Source organism: Spinacia oleracea, chromosome 3 (assembly GCF_020520425.1).
Source record: "Spinacia oleracea cultivar Varoflay chromosome 3, BTI_SOV_V1, whole genome shotgun sequence".
NCBI classification, from domain to species: domain Eukaryota; kingdom Viridiplantae; phylum Streptophyta; class Magnoliopsida; order Caryophyllales; family Amaranthaceae; genus Spinacia; species Spinacia oleracea.
This window is the reverse complement of record NC_079489.1, coordinates 9531930-9551215: the sequence shown is the minus strand read 5'-3', so window position 1 is coordinate 9551215 and position 19286 is coordinate 9531930. Positions and strand designations below refer to the sequence as shown.

Sequence of the window (19286 nt, the reverse complement as noted above, 5' to 3'; positions counted from 1 at the left end):
GTATCCGAATACTTTGACGAACCACCGGAATATATTGTGAAAACCTATACAAACGACTAAAATCAATAATCAATACTTTTTGCAAGATGATGGCAGCATCAAGCCCTCAACTGGTACCCATGTCCATTCTTCGGAAAAACTATTTGGAACCCATATTGTTTACCTTTCGGAAAATATTTTTGGCACCCGTGTTTAGCCTCCGGAAAAGTTATTCGTGACCATGTTTTTCTTCTAGAAGAAATTTAGAAATAAATCAATAAAACTTTAATTTTAAGGGCTCGTTTAGCACTAGTGTCAATTTTTAGTTTTTGGTTGTGTTGTTGTAAGACATGTGACTTGGATTGAATCATGAACTAAAAACAAGCATACTGATAATTAATTTTGAAAACTGGCAACAAAAAACTGGAAACTACTTTATGTGATTTTCAAACAGGCTCTTAAGTTTTTTAGGCCCTGTTCTTCTGAGCTTTATTTAATTGAAATGAAATGCACTGAACTGAATGAATGGTCTTGAACCGAACTTAGTGAAACTAAATGAATAGTACTACGTAAATAATAAATAATAAAAAATTATAATAAACAATAAACAATAAACAAACAATAAATAACTAATACAAATACATAATGATGAAGATTGCAATATAATAATACTAATTTTTAACATTATAACAATAAATAAATTACTCCATTCGTCCCTTAATACTCTCCCCGCTTTTCCTATAAAGTTGTCTCTTAATACTCGCCCCGCTTTCCTTATAAAGTTGTCTCTTAATACTCGCCCCGCTTTCCTTATAAAGTTGTCTGTTAATACTCGCTCCGTTTCTATAAATAACATATTTTTATTAATATTATAGCATTTCTCTCACTTAACCATGGACCCACATATATCATAATTCCAAAAAAGAAAAATCAAACTCCCACCCCTACCCCTTTATTTGACACATTTCCCAATAACTATATTAAAAATAATACCCACTATCAACTATCACCTAATAAATTAATAAGTCAAATAACTTGCCTAAAACTATGTGTCGGTCAAACCCGAACGAGTATTAAGGGACGGGAGTAACAAAATAAGATTATTAAAAACGAAGATGGACATAACGACGTTCTTTTGAACTGAACTGAATGAAACATAATGGAGTTTAACTGGAATGAATTGAATTGAACTAAATGGAGCTGAACCGAACTGAATGGAGCTGAACTGAACTGAATGGAGCAAACGGATGTGAATGAAACAGAAATTAAGTGCAAAAAAACAAGGTCTTATTGTGCGGAATGCACACCGTTTCCGTTTATTACAAAAATGCCCTTTTGACTCCTTTTTCCGCCCAATTGGAGTTCTCTGAACGGCCCTCGGAGGGAGTACGTGAAAAGAAAATCGTTTCATTTTCATTCTTCATTCACGCATTCTAAAGTCTAACCTCCCACGCCCGCTCCCATGGTTGTAAGATCCATACATCCCCCCAAATTTCTCGGCATAGCGAAAGACTGAGTCGCAATTTCAGGAGAGAGAAAGGCGGAGATAATCATGGACGAAGCCAAGCAGTTAATGGCTCAGCGCCAACATCAACAACTATTGATGCAGCAACAACAACAGCAACAACAGCAGCAACAGCAACTGTATCTTCTACAACACTTCCAGCAGCAACAGCAGCAGCAGCAGCAGCAGCAACAGCAACATCAACAACAGCAGCAGCAACAACAACAGCATCATCATCAACAACAACAACAAAATCAGCAACAAAATCAACAACAAAATCAACCACAAAATCAACTACATCAGCATCAGCAGCAACGGCAGCAACAACAAGCGGCGATGGCGCGGTTTCCGTCGAACATCGACGCACATTTGCGGCCTCTCGGAGGTGCTAATCGGCCCTTAGGTCAACCGCAAAATCAAAACCCTAACCCTAATTCGAATTCAATTCATCCTCTTCACCAGCAACAAAACCCTAGCTCTAGTCCTCAATCTCAGCACCAGCAATTGCTTCAGCAACAATTGCAGCAGCAGAAGGGAATGAATAGGGTTCTGTCTCAGGCGCAGCAACAGCAGGCTGTTCCTACTCTTGCTGGAAATCAGGCTGAGCTTCAGATGGCGTATCAGGATGCGTGGCGCGTTTGCCATCCTGATTTCAAGCGTCCTTTCGCTTCTCTTGAAGACGCTTGTGAAAGGTATTCCTCTCTCTTTTAGATGTTTTCTGAGTTGTGTTTTGTTGTTCAATTTTGTGTTAGGCATCTCTCTTTTACAAGTTTCTGCAGAAAAGTTAGTTAATTTGAAACAAGAAAGTAGTTACAGGAAACAATTATGCCCTCAATTAGTCTGCCTAATGCTCAATTCACAGGGGAGCACATTTTATTGGGATTGTATTTCCTTTGGATACCGTGGTTAGATTGATTGTGATGGTATTGTGGAGTGCTTATTGTGTGAGTATTCTTGCTTGGTCCTGATGCCATTGAGTTTGAATGCGTAAGAAGGTGAGAGTTGTGTGGTTCGTCTTGAAGATGCAAACTTGAAGAGAATATATGAAACACTTAGAGGAGGAAATTTGGGTTAAGGGAGTGTAATTACAAAGGATCTTGCTACACATGGATTTGTTTTTGGGCTTTTTATCTGTTGTTTGGTAGGGGGATCTTAGGAAATTCTCAAGTGACCTTTATGTATAAGAAGAATTTCAGCAACCCGATCATGGTATACCACTGGTGAAGAGTTTATCCATGTCTGTGTTATGTGTGCTAGAACCTTGCTTTTGTTGGAGGTATTCGTCTAATCTGTTCTTCTATGTGGTCAGACTGAGTATCTTTCTTTGAGCTGTTTCTAGGCATTTTTCTTCCGTTCTTGTTGGGGGCCAGTGTAGAGCTGCTGAAAATTCTTTTTGGAGTACCTTACTGTGTCTTTCCTTTCAGTCTGTCCCTGTTCTGTATTGAGTTGTAAAAGCCTGTCTTATTTATTATATGAATGTAATGGCAGAAAAAAAGCTGTTCACGCTTTTGGACCTTCAAGAGCTGGGTAGCTATTAATTTTACCTGCTTTATTTAGGGTGATCTTTTTTTGGGTGTTAGTAGACGTTGCAGACTCTGTAAAACATTAGGGAAGAGTAGAATAAATTCATTACTCTTTTTATAGAGGGGTAGTTTGGGACCCTAGGTTGGTCTAGGTTGTGCAGTTACAAGGGCGTTGGAAGAAGTCTGGTCATTGAGCATGAAAAAGTCTCATCTGGTGAGTGTCAATGTGTTATAGAGGTTTTGGAAATTTTTCCGTACACCGTATTATATGGACACCATTAGCTTTATGGTGCATGTTTTTAACAACTTCCTGTCCCTGGCTTGGGTCGAAGATTCCAAGTCTTATCTTCTGAGAAAATTTGTATTTGACACATTCTGGAAGAAATATTCCAGGCGTGGGTGAACCTGGGGGGGATAATTTTTACAGATAAGATGTAAGTAACACTGGTTTAGGCCATTGACGAGCAAGAACATGAAAAGTCGAGGAACTGGTGGGGTAATTTTGGATTTGAGAGGCTGGGGAGTCCAATGATGCTGAAGAAGCTGAAAGCCTCTTTTTTTTTTTGCATGATCGTTCACCATGCACATATTGGACCCTTAGTTTTAAAAAGCGCGAAGCGCACTGAAGCGCAAAAGGGCCCTGGAGCTTAAGCGCAAAGCGAAAGCGCACGCTTTTCGTAGGCGAAGCGCACCCGGAAAGATATAATAAAATTTCAAAAGTTCAGAAAATATGGAGAAAATATGGAAAGAAAAGTTGATGAAAAAAGAGAAATCAAAACGATGAAAGAAAAATTCAGAATTCGACGGGACAATTCCGGCGAGAAGGCTAGAGAAATCCGGCTACGGGAGAAAATTGCACTAGGATTTTCAAAAACTTCCCAAATATTCGCTTTTTAAAAAAAAGAAATCACGTGATACTTTAGAAAAGAAGATTAGAGTCAAGTGGATTTATTTTTTATAAAAAAAAGGGTCTGATGTGCCCAGGCTTGTGCCTAGACTACAGGAAGCGCTTTTGCGCTAGTAAGCGCAGAAGCACCGAAGCGCTAGGAAGCGCGCGCTTCTTGTATGTCGCTAGGCTTCGGCTGGCAGAAGCGTTTTGCTGTGAGCTTCTGGGCTTCCAGGGCTTTAAGCGCAAACTTTTTAAAACTAAGATTGGACCAGAATTTTGTGAGGACTTCGTCGGGTCTAAATCAGATTGGACTCTTTTGTAAGAACTACGAAGATGGAATACATAGAACTGCACACTGAAAGATGTGAGGGTTAGTTGTTAGGTTTATGGTGTCCATGGAACCTACTAGGGAGGGGAAGCCAATGCACTATGTAGAGAGAGCTTTTGATGGGGAAGGATCATGTTGTTGATGATTATCATGAGAATTATTTCTTGAAAGGAGAGAAGGCGTTATGGCCCTGTTATGGGAGTGTGTGATAAATGAATTTTGAGAAAGTCAGATATGAAATTGCAGTTCTTCGGCACTAAAAAATTGGAAGAAGTAAAAAGAATTGTGACAATGAGGTTATGTGGTTAGCATTTGTTTCATTGTGGGGGTGAAGTTGGGTGGACTATTGTCCTTTGGGATTCCAACTATTTGAAGCTTTTTGGATTCTTACTCTGGGGAGTTTCTACAGTTTAAGTCAAGTATGTTGCAATTAATTTTATTTAGAGCTATCAATGAGCCCAATGATGACATCATTTTGTTTGTTATTGTGAAAAGAATTCGCCTATGCCTTAAGATATTCTGCATTGCCAACGGTTTTTACAACATAGTTAAACGATCCTGATGCAATATCTTAAATCTGTTCGTCATTATTTCTTGTAATCTAATTTGATCCTCTATGTAGAAAGAGGATATCTTCATGTGGTTAGGTCATGTTGATGTGTTGACTGTTTTCTCTTCTCATTCTATACAATAGAATAAGCATTAGGTAGGCACGATTATGCGGTTATATATCATTTCTGTGACACTTCAACTCTTTTTCATCTTGGGTCGACATGTGATATGAAAAGACCTGTTAAGTTTGAATTGTGTGGCTTGAATTCATGGTCTTTGAGTCATCATATTCTATATTTTGTGTAGGTAAGGAAAAAGTTTCTTTATAAGTGTACATTTAACTCTGGAATGCATATGTTTGTTGGGTAACTTGGTAGGAGAATGAATGATGTGATGAGTCGATGACAGAAGTGGATTTTTCGGATTTATTTGGGCTTTCATAGCTACTGGACCTATTGTCGTTAGAAGGTGGATTAATAAAGTAACTATTGGAGACAAACACGAAGCAACTTTGAAAAGGGAAGGAAATAGGAGAAGCTTTTATATCGTGTGGCTAATAATAACATATATCTTCTAAACACAGTATCAAGGTGGAGACGAAAGTTTGCTATGAAGTGTTGTCTATGAGAGAGCTTTGAGCAGCCCCACAATCAATGGACACCTTTTAATTTCATTTTGTTAGACAGTATAAAAGTAAATAAAACTACTTCGTGTATTTATCTTTTTTTGATGAAGCAGCATGAAAGGTACTTAAAGAGTTTGTGATGAAAAATCTCGGGCCTTTAATAGTTTTAACATTGCCTTTTTCCAAGACTATTGGCATATTGTAAAGGGGTATAAATGGGTATCTCTCTGATTTTCTCGAGGAAGGTTTTTGTGGGTATTTTAAATGCCACTTCAATGAAGTTTATTCTTGAAAATTTATAGAGTGAATGACATAGATAATTCCAGATCCATTAACTTGCAAGATGCTTGTATCATGAGTTTATGACAGAGATATTTCCTCCGTCCCGGAATACTCGACCCGGTTTGACCGGCACAGAGTTTAAGGAACTTGAATTGACTTATTTAATTTAATAGGTAGTAGTTGATAGTAGGGTATTATTTTAATGAAGTTAGTGGGAGGTGGGTTAAGAGGTGGGGTTGGGGGAGAGTAGATGTTGAATTTTTAATTATTTTTTGTGTGGAGTAGGGGGTAGGTGGGTTAATAGGGATGGAGTGAGAAATAATATAATATTGTTAGAATATTTCCATTTTTAGAAACAGGTCAAGTATTAAGGGACGGCCCGATAAGGAAAACAGGTCAAGTATTCCGGGACGGAGGGAGTAAGTGATAGATGGCTGAGGGTCTTCAGCACCTTTTGTTCTCAGTTGTCAAATCTTGGATGTTGCTCTCTTCATGAACTAATTTTTTATTGACTTATTGTAGCCGATTTCACGATGGTTAGCAACTGAAGTTGTCTTTTTAGAAGCTATTTGCAGTAGAATTGGGAAACAATATCTCTATACGTCCTATATTCTCTTGGTTAATGACACTTTCATTTTTGGAAGCTCGATAAGAGAATTTTAAGATACTTAAGGCGTGTGCTACCTATTTTCAAAGCAATGTCGACTGAAGGTTTTATTTAAGAAGAATGTTAATTGCACTGGGCCATTGTCAAGGTTTCAGATTCTCAAATCTTTTTTATGTTATTTCAGTTGATCTCTTAGGCAGATAGGTGGAGTTTCTTCCATCTTCCCATTTAGGGTTTCCCCACAATATCCCTTTTCCTTAGATGAACTTTGCTAAGAAGCTCTTATTTTAATATCCCCATTTATTCTATGTCCATGTGATCTTTCCCTTCAATTGTTACTTCAAAACGGAAGAAGGTTGGACGAGACTTCCTAAAGGGCGATTTATCTTGCCAACATTTATTTGTGTCAAGTAGGAAGATGTGACGAGACGGGGCCATGCAATTAGGTTCTCCATACCATGAATGGCGTACTAAAGGCAAAGTGGCTTTGTAGATTTGCAAATGAAGATTGGGCTTTGTGGAAGAATGTTATCAAGTTTAATTGTGGGAGAGTTCAGGGTGGATTAAGAAGGTATATTCCTTTTTCAGAAGTAGACATTCAGAAATCTATCTTAGAAGGGCTGCATTCAAGTCCTTAGTTTGTTTCAAGGTTTGTGTGCATGGTATATGGTGTGGTGATCTACCCTTGAAGGTTCAGTTCCTGGACTAGGCCAAATTGTGTTGCTTGAGGATGCCGTTGTCAATGAGGTGATTGCTTAGAGTAGTACCTAGAGGCACCTGGACATTCTTTTTTAGGACCTTTTAATTACTAGGAATAAGATTGAATATTAAAGCTAATAGAAGTATTTGCTGTTGGAGCTACTTTCCTCAGGGAGGTGATCACGACGAGAATAACAAGATGATTCGACTAGATAATCTGAAAGATTCTTTTGTGTTAATTCTGGAGGGAGATTTTTATGCTGATTTTGTAGGTAATGTCACTTTAAGACAGGTTCCCATTTCCTTTTCTCCTTTTAAGTAGGTGGATGGGCAACATTTAAAGAGAGGTACTCAAGATATGACATTTTACTTTTGCAAGTCGTTCTAGATCTTGTGAATATGAAGTTTCTGTTGACCGTCTTTTGCCTTTTTATTGTCTTGTTTGCTTTTATTCTTAGCCTTATTTGAGATTAGGGTCTTGTCTGCCATTGGTGGTGCAATTGAAAAAAAAGCCTTATGTATTCTTCAGGGCTGAACCGGCTTCTTTCAAGGGTTTCTTTTCCTTCTTTTCCCTTCTGTTTTTTTGTCTTAACATCTCTTTAATCTTTGTCTCTTTTATTTCTCCATATCTCTTATTAAGTTACCCCTTTCGGCCCTTTGTCACTTGGCATGTTCTACATGATCTAATTCCATTGGCAATTGTTCCAGCATTGAGCATGGTTATGGAGGGTTTTGTGCTTGCTAAAAGTCTTGAAACAAGAACTTTTGTATTCCTCCCGTAATTTGAACGGTACAAATATTGTTCTTTGAATAAATATAGGCATGTGCCTGTATGATGTCTAAGCAGATCAGTTAAACCAAACCACCACTTCCTCCATTTTTAGATTGCATATTTATTGTGCAATAGGTTGTTTAATGTCCCAATGTCCCTTTGAAGTATGAACCCTCCCTGGTTAAGAACCTCTATTGATTCTTGTTGTTTTGCTGGCTTGGTTTGAGTAGCATGTTGGAGTTTGGGAAGACCGGAAGAATGAATCTAATGGCCTGTTTGTCTAGAGCATATTGCATGCACCCGGGTGCACCGTGCACCCTCTCACATTTTCTCCTTACATGTGAGGAGAAAATGTGGTAGGGACCACCAATGGGCATAGAAATACCCTTGGGTGCACCTAATGATTTTCACTGTTTGTGTCTGGTAATAAGTGGTGGTAACGGTAATGATATAATATGCAACTTTGTGAAGGAAATCACATGTCATCCATGGTACTGCTAGTCCATCCCCAAATACCTCATAAATTTTCATTACCATACTTTACCACCTTATAGTGTATTGTGTGGTAATGGAAATTTTGAACAAAAACACTTTTTTGAAGATGGTGTTTCATTAACATGGAAAAACATAATACCCTTTTGAATTCACTCTTTACCCTGAAACCCACAAAAGCTTTAAACTTCACTTGTACTTATTCATATCTGTGTCCATTGAAAATTTTAAATATTATACTTAAAGAAGAGAGTCTGTGACGTAGATGTTGATATACCTGTAAAAAGAAATCTAGAAAACTGATCGTTTTCAAGTGTTATGATAAGTTACGAGTTGAGCATCGTGGTTATCGCATATTACCCATTTCAGGTTATACAATTATAATTATAGTGTAATTTTTAATAGTTCTAAAATGAAAACGGCATCACTAATCTGGATTTTACTCAAATGTATAGAATCCATGACATGACATGACATGATGACAGATGTGTAGATCTGGATGTGAACATTTTGCATCTTTTATTACATGACATGAAAGAAAATCTGCTCTATGTTCTACTTCAACACAGTGTTTAGAAACTAGATTGTACATTAATATTTCTTCTGTAGTACCCCCACATGTCATATTTTTCTCTCGAAAAAATGCTCGTGAAGTCCTACAATTGTCTTATTATTCTGCATAATCATACAGGCTGCTACCGTACCATGTTGTGGCGGATTATGAAGCAGAAGAAGATGATAGAATTCTTGATTCTGATACTACAGGGCAAATGTTCTCACGCTCCCAGCAGTGGGATCACAATATTGCTGCTAAAGTAGCCGAGTTCACGTCAACTTTTGAGAAACAGGCGCTAGCCTTTAACATTATAACTAGAAAGCGGGCCTTGGGGGAATTTCGATCTGAGGAAAGATTGATGATTGAGCAGGCGCTGTTGCAAGAAGAAAAACGAGCAATTATGGAAGTACGGGCGGAAATTGAGTCAAGGGCGGGCCGGGAGGCTCATGAGGCTAAGATGCGGATGGCAGCCATGCAGGCTGAGCAAGCCCGGGCGGAATCACAGGCACATGCTGAGTTGATGGCTCGAGCTCCAATTAGAGTCAATGCTCTTGGATCACAAGGAAATGATGCTTCAATGAATCACGACATGACTGACCAGGAGCAAGGGGTGATTCCCGATGAGATGATCAATGGGTGGGGCAACAATGCACAGAGGGTTGAGAGAGAACCTTCTGATGATTTTTTGAATGACGAGGAGGCAGAAAATGGAGACACGGGAATGCAAGAAGAGTGGCGTGAAAGTGGGGAATTCGATCTGAATTCTAGATGATCTAATGTATACAGGCTGTTACTTGAGCATTGTTTGGAATTCTGTGTTTCCGTTTCTGGCTGAGTCGTTCTTGGTTAGGGAAAACTCTAGCAACAGCCTAGATGTTTCGTGTATTGGTTGAGTTACCTTCTTTAAATGGCATTACCCTTGTATAAAATCAGCCCCCTAGGAACTTAATGGATGGAGGATCTTAAATTGTTCTTGTTCATCTTTTGAAGTAAATTAATCCTCTACAATTTCGGGGAGGGACGGATGAGACCTATGAGGTCTATCCAATTATTTAACTTGTTTTACCTTTAGGTAATTGTCTTCTTCGTAATTACTCCGTATAAATTTAAAATTGGGTTCGTTATTTGGTACTTTCAAAAGTTTTGAAAACAATAAAATTATATGTTTATGAACTATATCTCATTTATTGGCCAAAACTCTTGGAAGAAAATGAGCCAAAGTAACGCAACACGCTGGTGCTTGGCTTGGAAACTAACTGTGCTTGGCTCAGATACTACTTTGATCAAACCGAGTTCACTCGTCAAGTCTGATGTCTTAGCTAATACTTTCTTTGTTTCTTAATAGGTGCATCATACTGACTTTTCACACTAATCATTTATAAACCTTGACCACATTTTTACTAACATGTAAAGATAAATTTTGTAATTTTTAATTGCTATTGGGTTAACCAAAAATATATTTTTTCAAAATATCTATTTTTCATAAGTTTTATTAATATTTAATTAAAGATATTGATGGTCAAAGTTAGTATATAAATTTCAAATAGTGTAGAAAGTCAAAATGATGCATCTAGTGACAAGGAAGTTAGAAGTAATTCCTTTGTTTCTCAGCCATTCATGCACCAATGAAGAAAGTATGGTATTATAGAATCATATCCAGTCCATCAGTTTTATTTCAAAGGATGGAGAGAATAGAAAGAACAATGCTTCTCTATGTTCTACATCCGCGGTTTTGGATGGAACATCACACTATCCAATACAATGAAAATAACCAAAAATCGAAGAATTAATTTAGGACACTGTTTTAATAGATGGCTGTTGAAGGGTTGAGCTTCATACAACAACAGCGAAACACTCATCTGTAAATGGCAGATGAAATTACTCTGGCTTTCGACATGTAATAATCGCAAATTTGATAAGATCTTTCTTATATCCTTCAATCATCAACGGCATTGCCAATGCTCCTTTTATTGTTTTCCATCCTGTTCAGACAGTTAAAGCCAATACATGAGCATGAAATATCTTTTATGCATTCTAAATTTCCTTGGATTTTGCTAATTTCATGAAAATGCAGATGTAAAAGTGTCAAACTTTGTGTTATTATGATTCTGAGCATACCACTGCGCAGCAGCGAAGTTATGCCCTTCCATGTCAATGCTGAACGTATAACTGCTGGCCAAAATGGTGCTACATACTGAGACCAATCTTCAGCCTTTATATCCTGCAATACAAACTCCAGAACTTTGTGTCATTTCACCAGTGAGATTGTTTTAGTACAGTACCGATCATTATATTCCCTCCGTTCCTGAATACTTGCAACAGTTTGACTTTTGCACTATTCATACATTAGCTTTGTCCAAAACTTCTTACTAATATATAAAATCAAATGTTATTGTGTAATACGTTGTTGGATTAGTCATCACGTACATTTTTCAAATATCATTTATGTTTTTACTAAATATGTATTGCATGTAATTACGGTCAAACTAGTGTCTTGGCAATATGTCAGTCAAAATGTTGCAAGTATTCAGGAACAAAGGGAGTACTGTTCGCTGGTATGCACATCAGCTTAACATGTTCATTTTCAGTCCAAACTCAAATCGGATTCATTTTAAGAAAGTTGCATATTCATTTGAAGCACCATGCTCCAGGTACAGGACATAATTTGCCAATTTAAACTGCAGTAACAATTTGATTCATGCAGTGGATAGTATCTATAAAACGAGGTGTTCACCTGGAGAGACAGAGATTGAAGAATCTCTACGTAATCAGCTGCAGAGCACCACGCGGGAAGATAGTATGCATCACATATTTTCTTCAAGAGTTCATTTTCATCAGGCCGCAAAGACTCTTCAGAGGCAGAGAGGTCTCTATGACACCATGTCACGATTATTATTGTTGCACCAGGGGCAGCAACTCGAACTAATTCAGAGACGAACTGAGAAATAAAAACATATGTCACCATGAAACAGGAAACTCAAGCTTAACCAAGTTTTTTATACCAGTAAAAGGTCTAAGATAGAGAGAACTAAAACCTTCTTTTTATCAGGCATATGTTCACCACTCTCCATTGACCAAACCAAATTAAACTGACCATCTTCAAATGGCTGATCCAAAGCATCTGCTACTTGAAAGAATGCCTGCAATTTTGGCTTCATGAGCATACATCTTAACTAGTCCATCTATAGGATTCAGACATATTCAATAAAAACAGAAGTTTACTTATCAGAAGTTCAGAACTAGTTTTTGCTGATTAAAAACTGTGAAAGCTGATATTCAAAGATAGGTTGTTGGTTTTCTGAATACACATATTGAGAGTAAATATTATAGACAGCAATGATGATCAGAACTTCAGAAGGAAGGTCACATCTACATTCCACATTAGTATCCACAATCTAGTACATACTCACCTTATCAGCTAAACCCTCAGAAGCTGCTAGAGCTTGAGCTCTTTGAGCTTGTTTAGGACTCAAGGTGATTCCTTGAGTTGTAGCCCCATACTTCTTGGCTAGGTATCTGGAGCTGCCTCCGATTCCACACCCAACGTCAACTATGGATTTAGGTATTTTGCTTGAATCATCTGCAGACCAAAGTTATTACAGGAAGTTTAAGAAAAACAAAAGAAAAGAAAACACAAGACTGAGACCTATCGTATACTGGCCTCATTTTTAATCACTAGGCCAAGACCTTATTGGTTCAAGCCACTTTTATCCCTTTGCACAAATCTCACGAGGAGTATAAGTTACTAATCCAGCTATATTCCAAGTTAAGTAAAAATTTGGTTCAGTTGCACTCATCCTAAAGCCAATCTACATCAAGAATTACAACGGGTCAAAGATCTTGTTTAACTAAAATGCAAGGAGAACGAAGTAAAATAGTACTGTATTAAAAATAAACGAGGGTTGTCCATTCTACCCGAGAGCTATTGCATACCACAACACTTTCGACTACATATTCTATAACTTTAACGGCCCGTTCAGTATATGCACTATGAAGTATAATACAGTATCAAATTGGGTAACTTTTGCAATCTTGTACAAAAAGTCCTAAAATAATGTCTATAGTAAGAGTATGTACATTGGTGAGAGATCTCCAACTAATTTTTCATTCACTCTCTACCACCATCTCTCTACAAGATACTCTCAAAAATCTCTTCCAGAAAACACCAAATATTGGTAGCCTATGTTACTCCGAGTCTTCATTTTTACCTCAAGTACTCATGTCGGATCCTTGACGTTCCAACATGGATCGATATGGACACTCCAATACTTCATTTTCGACTTAAATCCTGGAAAATTTTCACAATATAGCCGAGTCGGACACTTGGACACATGCCCGTGTCCGACACTAGTACCCAAGTCTAAGTAACATAGTTGGTAGCTCATGCAAAAGAGCTCTCCAATCTTTCCTTTTTTTACTAGCTATTTGATGGTCCCATATCATATTCTTTATTCATTCAACCTCATAATTATTGCCTTTCATAAGCAAAGTGACTCTCAACTTTTCAACAAGAATTAACTCTGGAGTAGGTATTTTGAAGTAACTCTCCATGAAGTGTTATTCAACAGTCTCAATGTTAGTTGAGAGATAATTTTTTTTTGGAGAGCTACTTAGACAGTCACTCTAAGAGTTCCAATTACATTCTCTAATGCCTCTCAACTCTAAGTATGCAATTTTCTTTAATCGCTTTTTCTACCACTCAATATCATTTTTTTTTAAGGTGGTAAAAGGTGGAAATTAAAATTTACTTGGAGATAGAGTTGTACTTGTATCCCACGTCGTAACCTCAAGTCTACATCATAGTACATACTGTAAAAAGTAAAATAAAAACTCCAAAAATGTTGTAATCTTGTGTCATAAAATAAAAACACCAAAACTAAGATATCACAAGGCTGCAAATTAAAAACGTGTGACTGTGAGCACTGAGCAGTTAAAAATCTGCAGTCTGCAGGTGACCACAAGAAGAAAAAGGCCCAATCAGAAAACAGAACCCAAACAAGAAAAAACAAAAAAAAACTTCATCAAAATTAACGAACAACAATGGCAGAAAAGCAATCTAATTAAACTTCAACAAATTCATTCATCATCAATAACACTCCATACAAAAACTGAGGATCAGACCTGTAACAGCAGCAAATCGAAGCGCCTCCTCGATCATTCGGATCTGAGCAGAACGGTGCTGCGAAAGCGAAGCATTCTGAGAAGGATCATAATAACCATGGTGCATATGGTCACCCCAAATATCTTCCCAGATTCCTGAAGATTCATCATACAGTTCTGCAATACCTTTGTTTAGCTCTTCCCTCGACTTACCACCACTTCCTGCCATTGTTGTATCCTCCTTCGCCTCCGCCTCCGCCATCGCCATCCTGACTGCAATACTGCGGCGGCGGTTGTTATAAAGGCGGACGGTGTGTGGTTTCCTCGGCACTTGTAGTCGTCGCAGTGCTGAGGATTGTGTAATATTTATATGACAATTGGTGCCGGTAGTACGGGTAGTGGCACACCTACTGCTCCAATCACTGCTCCACATATTTTTTTTAAAGTGTAATAATTATAGTGGTGAATTAATATTCAATTATTTATTAGTGATTTGAGTGCCTAGAGAGTAGAGAGTAGAGATAGGGTTCCTCACACCAGCCTCTAGCACTCTAGCAGTTCTGCTAATTATTTTTACTGGAAATGGGAAAGAGTAAAATGGGGAATATGTCATTTGTGATTGATGACTCTGTCACGTATGTTACTCCTATATCACAACAAAATCTATCATTTAGGAAGTCATTTTCGGGAAAAAGGAAAATATATATTTTTATATTCACCGTTTTATTTCACAATCGATATGTTCCTAATTATTTCTGAAAATTATTAAATGTTTCGGGTGCACCGTGCACCCAAGGTTCAAGGGTGTTTTTATTCCCATTAGTTGTCTCTATTGCGTTTTCTTATCACATGTAAGGGGAAAAAAATGTGAGAGGGTACAGGGTACGCCATGTACCCGGGTGTATCTATAATCTAAATTATTTGTGTAATGAACTAAAAATGTTTCGCTAAGAGTTTGGTTAAGTGAAATTGATAAGAGAAAAATGTAGTGAGATTAAATGTATTTTATGTGAGAGTAAAGTTGTATTATCATATATAATTTTTTATGGTACCATGTAATCTTTTAGAAACGGACTAAAACGGCAAATGAGACAAACGAAAAGGGACAAAGAGAATATGTATTTTAATGTAGATAGAGTCACAAAGGCATTGATGTTGATGGCATTCAAAATATTTTTAGGTATAGTTGCATTGTCTTGAGACCTTAACCAACTAAAATGGTGTTCTTCTCTACTTATTTTGACTTAGTTGAAACAAAATAAGTTCAAACTCGATTAGACAAAATATGTCCAATTGCACTAGTATAAATTATTATATTTTGGTGCAAATGAGAGGCTAGTCCCGTACGACAAATAAATTAAGCAATAAAACGAGATGTAGTAACACCTATAATATCTTCGTGGAGAAAGCTAGTACTCCGTAATTTCGTGTGGAGGCACTACAAGCTAGTAGTACAAATTATGGGTGAGCAAAGTAAGTGTGTAATCGGCTCCATAAGATGGACCCTATCGAATACTCGAATTTGAAATTGGTTGAGTACCCAATTTTTTTTTTTTTTTTTTTTTTTTTTTTTTTAGTAGGTAAGAAGAAGGGACCCTAACTGAACCAGCACCTAACACAGGTTAACCAGCCCAGCTCCGCAGGTCATCGCTTGAGCCACTCCCAAGCATTTCGCAGTTGATGGGGCTCGAACTTGTGACCTCCAAGTCACGAGTTGAGTTCCCCACCAACTCCACCTACTTATGTTGGTTGGTTGAGTACCCAATTATTGGATGGAAATTACTATTTCAATGGCTTTTATTACTATTTGTATGTTTTTAACGGGAAACAGGTCTTTTATTAAGTTAAAAAGCTTGTAGATCTGCGAGGATAAACAAATATTATCATACATGGACGTTCCTCCATCCAAACCAAAACGCCCCCAAGTTGCAGGAGGTTTTAGTCATAGAATGAGCCGCTTTGTTACAAGACCTAATTAATGGCATAACTGAAATTACGAACATTAAAAGAAGTACGAAAAGTACTAATATCATTTACGATCACCTGTGTGGCAGTTCGCTCCCTTGCGCGCCCCTGGAGAAGGGAGACGGAACTTGACAGTCCGTCAACTCACGGACTTTAAAGCCTGCATCGAACACGTGTCTTCTCCCAGACAACAATGCAGCAGTACGTATCGGCTTGTTTTGCGGGCATGGCACTAGTAAGAGGTTTCCCTGCAGCCATTAGAACATCCCCTACATCGTCTTCAACCACTTACCTAGAGATACCTACTCTCATACTTTCTCCGTTCTCTTGTTGTTAGTTGCAACTTTTACTTTTCACCTTAACTTTTACAACGTAAGTGGATATGTAGTAAATTACATTTATGCAGTTATGCCCTCATTTTTAGATATAATTAAGGAAATGTGGGTTACTTAATATGGATGACGGCGGTAATTTGGTATTGGGTAACTTTCCAAAAATAAAAAAATTGCAACTAAAAAGAAACGACACATAATAGAAACGTTGCAACTAAAAGAGAATGGAGGAAGTATTGTAATGAACATTCTGCACAAAATAGAGGTAGAGTTTCACATGGATTTTTTTTGGATAATCGGAGAGTCGAAATAGACTGACCCGACCAGAAACCTATTCCAAAACCTGCACGAAAATACCAGGACCCAAAACCTCATTTTATTCCCATTTGAACTACCCGAAAATAGCACAAATTATAAGGTACATCCGGTTGTATGTAGTTCTACATGCAACCGGGTTAAAAGCATATCTTTTTACGGCTTAAAAGCACATTTACATACTTAAAAAGCACATTAACGATTTAAAAGCACATACTTATATATTTTTAATTTCCTTTTACTTGCAAAACTTTGCTTTTCATCTTTAATAATGTGCTTTTAATTTGTAAATATGTGCTTTTAAACTATAAAAAAATGCTTTTGAGGGGTTAAAAGTATAAAATGAACTGGTTGCACGTAGAACTACGTGCAACCGGGTGTACCTTCTACCAATTGCAAAAATAGTGTATCGATCAAACCTGAACAAATCTGTTTTCATCTCTATTGACCGAAAAGTCATTGAATTTATGTGAATAAATTGAGAATATAAGGCTTTTCTAGCATAGAAAAGTTTTAATTGTTGATAACATTGGTGTAACATGATTTTGGTTGGAATTATACATTTATACTTCATTTTGTGTTTTTAATTTGACTAAAATGAGCTTACCTGTAATAATTTGTACGAACTATATTTATAAAGACAAAGTCATAGATATTCCACTAATTAGCCCGTAGAATTGTAGAAGGCATTTTGTAATTCCTTAACGACTTAGGGCGTGTTCGGCGGTAGCGTTTGAGGTAGCGAGTAGCGTTTTGACCTAGTCAAGACGCTACTTGTAAAATTTGTAAGTGTTTGGTAAAGTAGCGATTTAGGTAGCGGTTAGCGATTGAGGTAGCGGTTGGGTAGCTTTTGTCAAACGTTAAAATTAGTAGCGTTTAAGGTAGCGGGTAGCGTTTGACAAATTTATAATAAAGTTTAAAATAATATTCTTGCTTTTATTTTTATTTTTATAATATCAACCGCTATCTTTACCGAACACTCATATTAGTTACCGCTACTTTGATAGCCAACCGTTACCCGCTACTATTCACCGCTGTTCCGGTGTTGTAAAGATGGAAACAACGGGCTTCGAATGAAGGCCCTTTTGTATGTGTTGAAGATCTTGCTTGTTTGAACGGATATTTCATGAAATACCCCCGAGGTTTAAGTTAATTCACCAGGTACCCTCGTTGTTTCAGTAATCTACCAGGTACCCCTCAGGTTTCATTTTCTCGCATGATTTAACCTTGCCGTTAAGTGGCCGTTAGAAACTTTTTTTCACCAGGTACCCTCGTAATTTATTTCACCAGGTACCCCTGAGGTTTTTTAGATTTTCACCAGGTGCCCTTGTGCTTTATGGTAATTTCACCAGATACCCCTGCTCACCAACGGCTAGTTTCACCAGGTTTTGTTCTGTAACAATTGCTGGGGGAGGGGAATATGAAGTGAAAGAGGGGGCTGTCAAATACCCTATTAAGTTTGATGCAAGGACTTGTGGTTGTGGAGTATGGCAAATATCTGGCATACCTTGCAGACATGGCCTTAGGGTTATTTACCACCAAAGACTTGAGGCTACTGATTTTGTGTCTCACTACTTCAAAGGGCAAGCATACAAGTTAACTTACTCAGAGCACATACACCCCATGCCTGACCCAACCCAATGGCTTTCTTTTGACCTTCCTATTATCCTCCCACCACCCATGAAGAGGGCATCAGGTAGACCCCCTAACCTGAGAAAAAGAGGTAAACATGATCCAAAAAGGGGAAAGAGAAATAGCACTGTGAGGTGTGGTAAGTGCAAGGAGGTGGGACACAATGCAAGGACATGCAGAGGTGGGGCCACTGCAAAGCAAAAGAAGGCTGTTGCTGCTGCTGCTGCTGGTGGTGGTGCTTTTGGTTCTGCTGGTGCAGCTGGTTCTGGTGCAGCTGGTTCACAGCAAGGGGGAGATCAAGGTGCTTCCAGTTCACAGCAACAACGTAATGCATCAAGTAAGGGAAAAAGGAAGCGTACTTGATTTTGTGATTTATGCATAACTTTTTGCTAAACTTATCATGTATATCTTTTGACAATGGGAGCAAGTTTTTGTAGAGCTACACTTAAAGTTTTTGCGTGTCGGGGGCACACTTTTGTAAAGCTACTTAATTCGGAAATGAAATATCATATTATTGATGAAATGTCATCATTCACTTTCTCATTACAAATACTAGAATAAAAAACATTACAATGCCAATTTTGATAGTTCCATGCATTAATTTCTTTTGCTGCTTGAGTTTCTTCTTCATTTGGTGAATTTCTTCATCCAAGCTTCTGTTTTCTTCAATTTCTCCTTCCTTTGTGCTACCTCTGTTGTTTCTGATTGGCAGTGGTTGCTCAATGCTTCCCTTGCACCACTTGAAGTTGTCACATAAGTCACACTTGTAATATAGTCTTTGAGGATTTTTCATTGTTTCAGAACTTCTTATTGCAAATTTTTTCCCACATATGTTGCATGTTTTGTTTGGAACTAAAACGTATGAGGATTCATACGTTGTAGAAGAAGATTGGGATTGAGAATATGAGCTCATTTGAAGGTGAGTTGGGAATTAGGAAAAATATGAGTTGGTTAAGGGGAAGAACAGAAATTTGTAGTGAAGAGTTGCAGCGGCTCCCCCTTTAAATAGAGAAGGATTACCAACGGCTAGTTTTTTTAAAAAAAACTAGCCGTTGGTGAGCAGGGGTATCTGGTGAAATTACCATAAAGCACAAGGGCACCTGGTGAAAATCTAAAAAACCTCAGGGGTACCTG

The 19286-nt window shown here is 37.7% G+C and overlaps 2 protein-coding genes across 2 annotated transcripts; one reads left to right on the top strand and one right to left on the bottom strand.

Moving 5' to 3' along the window:
* Nucleotides 1-1351: 1351 nt before the first annotated feature.
* LOC110793114 (uncharacterized) lies at nt 1352-9864 on the top strand. The gene is made up of 2 exons (XM_021997955.2): nt 1352-2175; nt 8944-9864. The coding sequence occupies exons 1-2, from the start codon at nt 1532-1534 to the stop codon at nt 9578-9580; spliced, it is 1281 nt and encodes a 426-aa protein (XP_021853647.1). The 5' UTR covers nt 1352-1531; the 3' UTR covers nt 9581-9864.
* Nucleotides 9865-10426: 562 nt separating this feature from the next.
* LOC110793113 (probable tocopherol O-methyltransferase, chloroplastic) lies at nt 10427-14531 on the bottom strand. The gene is made up of 6 exons (XM_021997954.2): nt 13930-14531; nt 12219-12388; nt 11844-11948; nt 11543-11746; nt 10927-11029; nt 10427-10790 (listed from the first exon to the last, which is right to left on the bottom strand). The coding sequence occupies exons 1-6, from the start codon at nt 14339-14341 to the stop codon at nt 10687-10689; spliced, it is 1098 nt and encodes a 365-aa protein (XP_021853646.1). The 5' UTR covers nt 14342-14531; the 3' UTR covers nt 10427-10686.
* Nucleotides 14532-19286: the final 4755 nt, after the last annotated feature.